Raw genomic sequence first — 12,443 nt, forward strand, 5'->3', positions numbered from 1 at the left:
AACAACCTCTTCTTCCTCTTCTTCTTCTTCATCTTCATCATGGTTCCCTGGATGGAAAAGCTCAAGAACAACTTACGATAATCTCCAGTAAAAACTCTTCATTAAACTCATTTCTGGGAATAGATGCAACGCTTGATTACATCACACTGGAACCACTATTCCAGAAACAGTCTACAGAAAAACTGCCGTTTCTGGCATCTTGAAAGCGTCCGATGCAATATTAAACAGACTAAAGTTGCTCAGGCTAATGAGTGTTCCCAAATCACATGATCCTTTTAGCAGTAATTATCACAGACTGGTCTAAAGTTTAACAAGAGAAAAGACGGCATTAATTATTCCACAGACCTCCCCACCTCGTCGGGAAGTCGTAATTACAACTTTCTGCAGCGAGTGTTTCACTTCCTTTTACCTTTACAATGCCTCGTTATCACACACACACACACACACACACACACACACACCTTAATTAAACCTTCGTCAGGTCTGCTCCCTTGGTAGTAGCACCGAGCCAAGACATTAAATGCAGGAAGAGGTCAAAACAAGACCGTCTATTTGTGCGGTGTATTTATAGCTGCACTGCATCATTTAAAGTTTAAGTTAAATTCTACTTGGCATAGATGATGCATGTGCACAGACTATAACGTAACTAAACCAAAAGGTTCACAAGTTTTCAAAAAAAAAAAAAGTCAGCTGCTGTAAGTGCATGTTCACACACATAACAACAACATAACATTCCCAACACACACACACACACACACACACACACACACACACACCGTTATGATGAGAGCATCAAATCTGATTCATGCAACAAACTCAAAAGCATTAGAGAGTTTGAGGACATGGTTGTAGGTATTCTTTTGTATCATCTAACTGTCTGTTCAAGCCAAATGTTTTTACCTAGAGTCATGTGGCTAACACATTAACCCGGCCAAGCGGTCCGATTATTAAACCTCCTGACCAATGAGTAAGAAAGTGGCTTTGTGAGAAGCATCCAGTTCAGCACACATGTTGTGAACACAGCCAGGACGAGAGAACACAAAGCAGAGAGATTAGGAATTACTCTGTGTCCCATTGACAGTCATTCTGACTTCGATTATTTAAAATCAGGGGTTAACCTGGTCAAACAATACAAATCCGTACACAACAAGGGGCCCGAGTCAAACATTTCAAAACGTACAGCGGCTGCTCCACAGTAAAAAGCTCTCCACTGATGTTTGCTTGCTCCATTGTTTACTTTCATAAAGGTTGGTGAGAACACATTTGATGAAGAATCAGAGACTGCAGCTCCAGCAAAGCAAAGGAGGAGCAGTGGCTCATGTCCCAGTGTGTGACTCAATATCCCAATAGATTTAAAAAAGCAAAGCCATTTCCCTAAATTTTTTTTTTTTTTTTAAGTTATTCACAAAAGGATGCCGTGCCTCTGGATTCAAGGATATTTAGTTACAAACATCAATATCATTGATTTGGATATCCCCGGGTTTTGTTTTAGCAAATTACAACAACGGTTTGTGATCAATTCAAATCATTTATTCATCCAGCTGTAACTGAATCTACCATATTGGATTCGCCACACCAGTCTCGTACTATTAGTGCTTTAAAAACACACCGTGCCGCAGAATGAAACGCTGACTGCACCCAGAGTGCATAGTGTTCGCAACGAACTCATCGTGAACAACAAAGCTGGAGCAAAGCTCGGATCACTTCACGCGAGGAATCATTGTTTAACGGAGAACTGTTTTAGCGCTCGGTCATGGTTTCGCTATCCGCTGAAGAAAGAAAATACTCAAGTGAGGGATGAGAAGAAACAATTAGTTCAAAGATGAGGTTATCATTTGCATGGTGTTGTTATGGCTGAAGAGAGAGAAAAGCAGAATTAGCCTGAAAGAAGGAATGTGCGAGGATGTGTTCATCTTTGAAGAGATGGAAGTGAAGGATTGCATTACAAGGAAGTGTGGAAGGAAGGAGGAGACAGGAATAGGTCGTTGGGGTGTGAAAAGAGGAAAGGGATGTTGGAGCGGGAGAGTACAGGTGACTAATTCTCACCTCCATGGGAGTGGAAAGGGTGACAGTCGGGGAGCTGAGGCTACGAGGTCGTCGGACTTGGGGCTCATGGAGGTGGTTGTTGGAGGCATTGGAAGAGGAGGAGGAGGGGGTGGGTGGGGGTTCCAGGGACGAGGCTCCTCCTGATGCTGCTGCTGCTGCTGCTGAGGTGCTGGCTCCGTCTTCAGTCAGCTGTCAGTGAGAATAGCACTTTTTATGTTAAGTGGGGTGGGAATAGGGTAAGTGATGCTGTTTGCGGAAAACTTGTTCTCATCATAAATCATGCTGTCAGAAGAGACACTGGAAAGGTCTGGATGCAAGCTTTGAGTTCCTAAAATAACAAAAACATGGGTCAATACAGGCCCAAGAAGACAATCAATCATGTTGCTTCAAATGTAACGAATCACTAGAAAGTGTATGTACCAGAATACAAAGTCACGTTCATGTATAAGTAAATCATTTGGCAGTGTCATCCCCTTCTGAGTAATAACAATAACACACGAGAATGGGAGAATGAGAAGACCATGTGATGAAAGACAACATTACGTATAATATCACCGGCGGTGTTCTGATAAAAGCAGAAGAGGAGAGGGTGGGTTTCAAAGAGGAGAGGAATTCAACACACACCCAATCCCATGTAGCTCTCTCTCTCTCTCTCTCTCTCTCTCCCTCCCTCAGCTCAGACTATGTGGAGCTGCCACATTTGCAGACAGAAAGACAAAAGGGGTGAAGACAAGTGGAAAAACAGGGTAGAAATGGTGAAAGGGAGGGAAAAGTGGTGGTTGCAGTTCCATGCCAGGCGTGACCAATACAGAGCTGCACTTCATCCAGAGAATCAAACAAAACGCTAGACAAGAGGAGGAAGACGTACAATAAAAGTTGGACAGAAGAGGAAACCGGGCAGAGAGACTTTGAGCTTGCAAAGCTGTGTCTCTGTCCGTCATTCTTTATGGCTACACAGAGGAGAAACACAGGGGGGAATAGAGAAAGAGGTTCCGACACACAGGCCTAGGCCATGACAGGGGCAGAGGAAAGCTCCAGTCCCATGCATAGAGTCCAGCTCAGCCTTCGGACCTGCTGTACCTGCACAATTGGCCTAGTCCAGGTAGTGGTGCGGCTGTTATGGTTGACGAAATAAGTTCTTCCTTTGCCGTCCTTCCTCTCCTCCCATCCAGGGGGCAGGCCAGGGGTGGTCAAGGCGTAAGCAGTCGCTGAGGGAGACTGGCCAAGTGTAGAGAGAGAGCAAAGCAAAGACAACTAATCAGTACAGGCTGGTATGCGTAAGGACATGTGGGGGGGGGGGGGGGGGGGGGGGGGATAAAATATTAAAAATCACAAGAGCTTTAAAAATATATTCCCATTCCGGCTGCGCAGCACAGTGTCAGAAAGAAAGTTTAGAAACAACAACAAGATGTTTTAAAACTCGGTGACTGCGTATGATGTGAACCTTCACCCAATGAAAAACAGAGTCGTACTAAAATAAATCATTACAGCTTTGCTAAGTGAGCGATTAACCATTCGTGGCATAAAGGTTACTGAAAAAGTCAAGCAAACGATCGCAATATTAACTGAGGGGATATTTTAGACACGCAAAGATGGCATCCTTCAACATTGGACACCAGAGATGTCCCCCCGAGCCGGGCCGGACATATTTCAATGGATGGTCATAATATCCTTCCTTTCTTTACAGGACTCTGCGTTTGTCCGCCTCAGCCTGCTAGTGTTGCAGCTCTGCTCACCTTAACCACAGCCGGGGCTGTACAGGGAGAGCATTTTGCTGCACATGTGAGTGACTCTGTGTAAATGTGAAAAATGAATTGGGAACGCTTAAGTGGAATCTGAGTTTACAGGTCCAGTCTGTAAACCCCGTCAGTTTCTGTAGCTCCAACAGATCCAACAGAGTGATGCATCTCCTCTCTCGTGGATCAAGGTGCGTCAAGATTAAGTCGTTATATTAATGCGGCAGATAAATATTTGATCAACATTTAAAGTAAACACAAGTATCAGATCGGACTCTGATCGGGGACAAAACAATCCTTGATGTCCTGATTGGACAGTTTTTTTTATATAAGGCTGCTTTTATGGCTGATTAGAGGCATTACTTAGTATTTACTAGCAGGTTGCTACATCAGGGGACAACACACGTGCACACACACACACACACACATACACACACACACACACACACACACACACACACACACACACAACTGCAGCTTTGGGACAACTGCTGATCTGAATAAGCACTTCAGCACATCACCGGTAAGAGAAGTAATTAAAGGCGGATTCATTTGTCTGTGGGATAGCTTCTTCAGCGGATCGTTTCCTGCCAGCAAACATGTATATTCTAATGAAGTCTACGCAAACACTTCTTCTGAAATGTTTGAGTTATTATTTGTTCGGATTTATGAGTCATATTACAGGGTTTGTACAGCTTTTAGAGAACTTTTCAAGCACTTAAAGCAAAACCGTTCAGACTCTCGAAGACTTAAACATCACATTGAAATTGTTTATATAAATGCAATTGCGGAAAAATAAAGGTTGATTGACATTTTCCAAACTTTCTTGACTTTGTACAAACCCTGATATTATATGAAAATGAAAAGCGAAAATTGATTTGCGGCCTTATTGGATAACAAAGTCATTGTGTTCAGGATGTTATCAAAAGGGATTCACAAAACAAGTAAAGGACCACATACAGCCCATCCTACGTGGCGTCTGGGGACTAAGTAGTGATAAGGTTTAAACTTTTGTTGAACTGAGATATTACCATAGACTCCTCACCACCTGAGACTGTTTGAGCTCTTGTTCTTCTGGTCTGGGAACCCTGCTGCTGGTGGACGACAGGGGAAGATGGTCTTTAGTTCACAGTACGTCTTCAATGCCGGGGTAGAAGTAAAGGTGCAAGGGGGGGAGTGCTTGTGCAGTAGTGAAGGTTGAGTGAGGAGAAGCTTAATACACAAAATTAATTCTCAAAGGAGATGAGAGTGACAGAAAAGAGTGGAGATTCTCACTGAGCGTACGAGCAGCAGAAAGCACCTAGTTGACGTGATTATACACGTTTAGCAGTGCTGTGAGCAACTTTTGAGTAAAGTAAATCAACTTTAATAATAAGACAGAGAAGAAAAAAAAAGAGAGTCTGAGCCGCAGAAGCTGGCGAGAGGGAAGACAGTACATTTAGTCCCCAGCCAGTGCAGCTTCTTTAATCTCAACCCAAGAGGGAAATGATGTTTAAGCGACAGTAACACCAGTCAGAGAAAACAGCTCCGTGTCCTGAAAATGTTAAGACTTGTGAAAGTGAATTGCTTGTGCGGAAGGTTCAAAAGGAAGATTATAAAAAAAAAAGGAGTTTGAAAGTGTAAGACAATGATCAAATGCAGAAGAAGAAAAAGACAAGTAGGATGACAATACGAGTGTAGTTCATCCGGCAGAGCTTAACAAAGACACTGGATGTTGTTCTGCATATTGTAAACGACATAACCTGGAAGACACTGAGCAACCTGATACTGCACGTAAGAGTTGCATCACTACCAAGCCTAAACAGTAAACAGCCTTTTAACTATAGTAAAGACCTCAACTGCTATTTCTAATGTAAGAACCATAAAAGAAAGCAAACACACAGATCTGTATTTTAGACTTTTAAAAGCAACCTCCTATTAAAAGATAAATGTGTGTGTGTGTGTGTAGCAGAAAAACCTGACTTACAGCATCTTATTCTTTGGTGCCGCAGGCCTCCATTGTTGTGCTAAAACTATTAAAAACACATCAATGAGCGTCACTGTTGCACTGGGTGACATGCTCCTTCATTACCATGAACACACACACACACACACACACACGGTAGTTTATTTTGAGTCATTCCCACACACACACACCGTGCTGCTTCTGTTAATACTCAGAGCACTAAATGTGCAATGGGATTTGATGACTATGAGAACAATATAGAGTAATGCCAGCCTTAGCCCTTAAGGCTAACTGACTTGTTGTCACAAGTGAAGGCTACCTTTATCCAGGAGGCAATGTCATAAGCAGTAGGCGGTACAAACGGCACCATAATATCATTAGGAATTGTGCAATCTAACCTTCCCCAAGTCCTCGCACTCACACACGCTGAATATATTTCCTCTCTGATGGCTCTTTAATGAGCCTCCTATTGTCCAGTCCTTAAAAACGTGTCATTCTAGGGAAAAGGCTGACATCAGCACCTGTACTTTTCCGTGGCTTGACAATGCCGAGCTCAATGCTGTGACTCAGATGTGTGACAAACATCTGAGTCAGATCTTGTGACAGTTTGTTCAAGCTGAATCCCCACTGACGCCATGATTCAGGACATTCTGGGGATTGCTTGTTCTGGGCGGTGCTTTTTCTTAATCTTACTTGCCAATGGTTTCTGCAGGAACAGTCATTCTGCTGGCGCACAGCTGTAACGCCAGCATTTCCACAATACATCAAACATAGCTGCGACTGAGTCACACAAAAAAAAAAAGCAGAGAGTAATAGTGGGAGGAAGAGGTGTCGTAATCCTACAGAGCCAAGAAGAAAAGGAAGAAACGGTGAAATCGAAGAAGCATATAGAGCAGGAAGGAAAGGTGAGGAGGAAGCACGTACGAGCCTAGTGCGAACAAGTGGACATTTCAAATGCAAAGAGGAGCAAAGAAGGTGTGCTACCACCCACGGCACTGCAGCATGCCAAGAAAAGGGAGAAAGTCAAGAAGATGGAGGAAAATGTGGGGGGGGGGGGGTTTTAGAAATATGTACCATAAGAGGAGCAGCCGGGGCCTGATCACTGACACCATCCGTCATACTTGAGGATCGGAGTCTGTTTGACAGCTGGTTCTGTAAAAAAAAAAAAAAAAAAGTAAGCGGGGAAAGAAGAGCAAAACTTTACTGCCTGTCACTCGAATGTCTGACACAGAAAGACCTGCCTACATTTACACCGTGAAGTCATTTAAATATGGAGGGGGTTTAGGTTTTCACTACTGGAAATTGCAGTCTCACCAGAGCAGAGCTGGGCCCCGCGACTTCCCCGTTGGTGTCGGGAGTGAGCGACAGCCTCAGATTTAAATCTTCAGAGAACTCCTGGGTGACAGGTGTCGATGGTAGTTGTGGTGTCAAGCTGTTGGAGCGGCCAGGCAGCGACTGGCTGTCGGTCGGATCCTCTTCTGTGATGAGCTCCCAGGACTACAGGGTTAACAACGAGACACAGCCATGAAACGATAATAACATTTTAGTGACCTTATCACTGGAGACAGCTGAGGCTCAGTGTGCGCATGCTGTATGCATGTGTATGTTCTTCTCTCTCTCTCTCTCTCTCTCTCTCTCACATTGTCTAGGTCTCTGGGCTCCATGTGCTCGTTCTCTAAGTCTTCGCTGATGTGGCGTCTCGAACGGAAAACGCGATGTGCTTCCTGATGGATCTGCCGCTGCTGATTATCACTCTCAGTCTCTGAAATCACATCCCTGAAAGAGAAGACGTTATTTCATGAAAAAGAAAGTGAAAGAAACTTTAGATTAAGCCAGGACTGCTGCTATGTAAATACTATGATAGTGTTATAGTAGAAATATGTGAAATAACCCAGTGATTCATGCAGAAAATGACCCCTCACAGACATGGATATATACAGCCATGGAATAAAGATTTGACTCGTGTGTTTTACTAAGAGTTTCTCATTTAACCAATGTAAAAATAGATTATAGGCGACAGATCAGGCGTACATGTTGGAGGGCCGTTTCCACTGTGTACTGCGTTTGTTGTGGTTGACGTAATAAGTGCGTCCAAGGTTGTCCACCTTCTCTTCCCAGCCTGGAGGCAACGGAGGAAGCAGCTGCTGGGGTCGCTGAGAGCCCGAGTCAGCAGTCTCATCCCATCCCTGAAAGATAAAGTTCAGGTTGTTAGACACGAGGCAGTATGAGTAACTGGTCGTGGTCACAGATCCCAGTGAGCTGACAGCTTATCAGACACACATGGACATCTGATTCAATCATGGAAATACATTCAAATGTTGGATTCACTTGTAGCTGGTTAAAACCTGTTGCTGTGTTTTTGTTAGAATTTACTGGTGTTTATTTTTGTTTAACAAACTGCCAGCTGCGTGGCACATCTCCGACCACAGGACAGTGAGAGTATTTAGTGAAGGTGAGGTTAGCGGAGTGGCATTAAAGTGTTCGTACTCATCTGTGAAACCTTTCACTGTCTGAAAATGTCTCGCACCTCTTTAGCACTCGTCCATAATCCACAAGTAATCCACACACACACACACACACACACACACAAGCAGACACATGAAGTAAAAGAGGAGAAGCTCCTATTTCTTCAAATAACAGGCAGTATTGTAAATGGCTTTTCCATACCCTGACCTGGAAAAGACTTTCACCAGATTCTGGCAGCAACATACAGCCCAAATTCTTAGAGAAAATAATAAAAAGAAGAGCCATGCTTTCTCCTCTCAGCAAAAAAACACTCTCGCATTTCTATTGGTCAAAGATCCAAATGGGACTTTCATCTTTAAGCTTAGACGTGTGTTTTCTGTGGCAGGAAGAAATAAAATTAGCTTCTGGTTTGGCTTCAGGTTGTTTTGAACAAGGCGGTCAAAAAGCATGCCTTAGGTAATGCTAAGTCAGCGGTTAAACGAACTCTCAACAGCATCAGTAGCCAAGATCTTACCTCAGCCTCCTCCCTCATCTCTCCAGCCTCTTCCTCGGGTCCTCCTATTTTGGGCAGATAGGCCATCTTCAGACGCAGGTAACCCTTCACCCTGGACTTGTGACTAGAAGGGAAACATTAGCAGAAATGGACCCGTGTGAAAACCAGGTGGTCTACACCCTCAGAGCCCTCAGTAGGCTAATGCTTAGAAATGCAGGGGAGTTTCCACACTGCCTATAAGCACCAGCTGGTCTTTCACCTTCAGTGTTCAACTGACCGTCCCATGAACTTACGGCTTTCTGGAGACACCACACATGGCATGATTAGAGTCACTGTGAATTAAATAATCTGTTGATGTCTATTCGAATTTGCTATCGGGGGCAAATCAGACACACTTTAACCAAAGAAGTTACATTACTGATATCTAATTTCACTGTTTACTTGTCACATCCTGTTTGTCACGTCCAGCAGAAACTGACCTTCTGGGCCGCAACAGGAAGTCTTTAAATGTGTAGGGCCGCTCCATAGCAGGGTCCTCCGTCTGCAAATTAGGAGGAGGCATATTTGTTGACGGTAATCAATTGAACACATAAGCAAATACACACGTTAAAAACATGAGAGTGATGAGTTGACAGCTCCTCATTATGCAATGAGGAGCTTCTCTTGTTACATATTTAACAGCAGAAAGGTCTTTTGTTATTCACATATATCTCCCACTACTCTGACGGGGCCAAACCAGTCCACGCTGGCTGCTCACCACATACTGCTCTGTGTCGTACCACTCCGTCACTCTCCATCTCAAAAGCAACAAAAATAATACTTTGAGCTGGGACTAAAAACTCTCAGACATTAGTAATTCATATCAAGTTTTGTAAATAATAAATCTAAATGATTGTTTGAAAACATCTCTGTTAAAAGCCTGAAGCAACACATACTCCATCTCATGTGTGGCTCATGCAAAACAGTGCTAGGTACATGAGCTGCCATCAGGTTTCATGCCGTGCGGTTAAAGTAAGTTTAAGCCTCCACAAGGCAAATGTAGCTACCAGGTTGCTTCAGATGACTCAGCATGGCTGCTATAGGAAAATGCTGACGACAACAGTAGTGTCCAGTAACCATGAACAAGACTTCCCACAACAGGTAGTCATGCATAAAACTAATTCATCGAATCAAAACGTGCATAAAAGGCCATCTATACGAGCCTTGCAGCAGCTTATTCATGCTCAGGTTATTCGTATAGTGGCTGAAATAAAAGTTTCAGCATCAGCTGCATCAGGCCCAAATACCCGGGACCGTCCACTGACTCCATCTCTCAACATGACTCTGCTAAGGTTTTTATCTGCTGCTAATTTTCCTGGACCTTTGGGAGTCAAATAGGACATTAATAATTAACCCAAACACCTTTTACTTTCAAGGTTGGAAGCTTAGCCAGAACTTGAGAGGGCGTCTTCCAGTCTGACAGCACAATTCTCAGCTGAGTAGAGGAGGTGAGAATGATTAGAGTTTCAGGTCCTGCTGACTTAACATCAAAGCTAAACTGTAAGAACTCTGCATGTTTATTGTTTGCAAAAGTTGTTATCTCCCAGCAGTCCCGTTTCCAAGCGAGTGCATGTGACTCCAGTGTGAGACAGTGGCGAGCAGTTTCTCACACTCAAGACACACCAACGCACTATTTGCCCGACCTTCTCAGAGGTTAATCAGGCAAAGCAACATTGAAGATAAGAAACAGCTGAGTATTCAAAACAAGTGTTATAACAGTCTGGCCACACAGACACATTCACACGCATGCAAATAACTTACCGGCAAATGACTAAGAGGAACATCAACCTGTCCCAGGAAATCATCTCTGGTCTAGGAAAGAAAACGAGAAGGTCAACTTCAGCAGCTTAGTTTTTAGAAGTACAGCTTTTTCAGTAGTGTGTCTGGGAATACCAGAAATGTCCAGCAGGGGAAAAGAGGGGGAAAACCACAATGAACCACCAGAAGGTCCAGCAGCATTTTGTGTTTGAATGTCACAGACTGCGTGAAAAGAGACAACGATTTTAATTTCACGGACAGCCCCATCCAGATTTAACTTCGCCTTTTTATGAACACCTGTAGTGATCTGAAAATCTCAGATGGAAGTTCAATTAAGTTTAAACAATCTCTTACCACATGTTACTTAAAATATCGTACAATATTCACTCTAGTTTGTTGTGGCTTATTAGGCAACAATGTTTTTATCTTCTCCACCAATCAGATTCCTACAAGCGTCCATTGCAGAAGGCTCAGTCTGGGATTTTATTTATGGACAGGCCTTTGGTATCATTTCATAGGAGAAGAACCCGTGAACCCAGCAAGGAAAAAACACCCACTGCCACCAGATTGAAGCTAAATCAGCCAGACAGAAGGAGAGAAGGATAGAGGTGCCAACAGGGGAGAACCAGGGGAGGTTTGAGTTTCAGATTCAAGAGCCCGTAGATTTCTCCATCCTTTTGTCATAATTAATGCGGACTGAGAGGAAAAGGGGGGAGATTGACGGATGACTGAGCTGCGCAGCAGCAGCCCCCAGAGGGAGCAATGATTACCTGTGTGAGATGGAAAATGCCATTCTTGGAAGTAGCCTGTGTGTGGGACACAACTGATTTAGACAACAGGCATTAACTAACATTGATGTGTGTCTGTAGTCACTGGTTTGACAGGAAAGGCTGCGTAGAAACAATGCGTGACACTTGTATTAGTCCAGTGTTGCTCAGTTTGAGTTATGGTCCACCTGTGGGTTGTGGGGAAACTTAACAACAACCTGGACGTCTGTTGTGCTCCACACATTCAGTTCATTCAGTCCTCGTGCTTTAATATAAGAAACTGTTAAAGTTGCTTCACTGCGACACAAAAGTAGAACAGTCATAAAATAAATCAGTTTGGAGTTATGAAAACAATAGAACTTTAGGTGTGGGGAATCCTGCACATAGCAACTTGATTTGATAATTACTGGTACATTTTAACTTTGAGTGTGAAAAAAGGTTCAAAATCACTTTTTAAGTCCTTAGCTCTTCCTTGAATCTCATCAAACGTAGTTTTGCGATAAGGTGTCAATGAAGTAATGTGTTAAAAACAAGCAAACCATAAGCTGGTATGAGGTTAAGGCGTACAGCCATCACACTGGTGTATTGTGATCATCAGAAGGGAAAGGCAAAAGCCGTGTTGGGACATAAGTGCATTGTGCTCCCACCACAGATAACAGACCTGGAATTCATTGGTGAACATTTACAAATAAGTCACATGAAAACACTGAATTATTAATGAACAGGGACGAAGACAGGCACTTGTGAGTGCATATGTGCTTTCACACACAAACACTCACATGTGACACAGATACACGCAGTTTAAATAATTTCTTCTTGGAAAAGCAACTACTGTGTAAGTAACAACAGTATCTGCTTTCATTTCCCAAACCAACAACAAAAATGTAATTAACTTATTGCATAACCACAGCGCAGGTCTGAAAGTCTTGCACTCATATGCGTTGACTTGTATCCGACAATGTTCATTTGTCAAACTCTTTGTTTGAAAAGTGTTTTATATATAAAGTTTAGGATAATAATTGAGGACGGATGATGCTCGATCCTATAAAACAGCGTCACTGTAGCGCGTTACCTATGGGATAGTCAGTGGCAATGGCACCATCACTTGGGACACATGTACTCCTGGGACACACGGCTGTTTTTTTTCTGTCCTTAACAATAACAAGCATTTTAAGCTGTGGGTATGTGTATGC

General features: G+C 43.3%; 1 protein-coding gene across 9 annotated transcripts in view; it reads right to left on the minus strand.

Annotated features, from left to right (window-relative positions):
- Positions 1-12,443, minus strand: part of nedd4l (NEDD4 like E3 ubiquitin protein ligase) — a 41,576-nt gene that overhangs the window by 11,588 nt on the left and 17,545 nt on the right. For 4 of the 9 annotated variants that reach the window (XM_029444162.1, XM_029444164.1, XM_029444157.1 and 1 more), the window contains 10 exons: positions 10,487-10,537; positions 9,166-9,227; positions 8,708-8,810; positions 7,759-7,913; positions 7,368-7,503; positions 7,042-7,224; positions 6,802-6,879; positions 4,814-4,876; positions 3,127-3,264; positions 2,047-2,235 (listed from right to left, as the gene is read on the minus strand). In XM_029444162.1, coding sequence (XP_029300022.1) covers positions 2,047-2,235; positions 3,127-3,264; positions 4,814-4,876; positions 6,802-6,879; positions 7,042-7,224; positions 7,368-7,503; positions 7,759-7,913; positions 8,708-8,810; positions 9,166-9,227; positions 10,487-10,537 — 1,158 coding nt within the window. Of the gene's footprint in view, positions 1-2,046; positions 2,236-3,126; positions 3,265-4,813; positions 4,877-6,801; positions 6,880-7,041; positions 7,225-7,367; positions 7,504-7,758; positions 7,914-8,707; positions 8,811-9,165; positions 9,228-10,486; positions 10,538-11,253; positions 11,290-12,443 lie in introns of all 9 variants that reach the window. The other 5 variants (XM_029444165.1, XM_029444158.1, XM_029444161.1 and 2 more) reach the window with 4 other exon arrangements.

Source organism: Cottoperca gobio, chromosome 12 (genome assembly GCF_900634415.1).
Source record: "Cottoperca gobio chromosome 12, fCotGob3.1, whole genome shotgun sequence".
Taxonomy (NCBI): domain Eukaryota; kingdom Metazoa; phylum Chordata; class Actinopteri; order Perciformes; family Bovichtidae; genus Cottoperca; species Cottoperca gobio.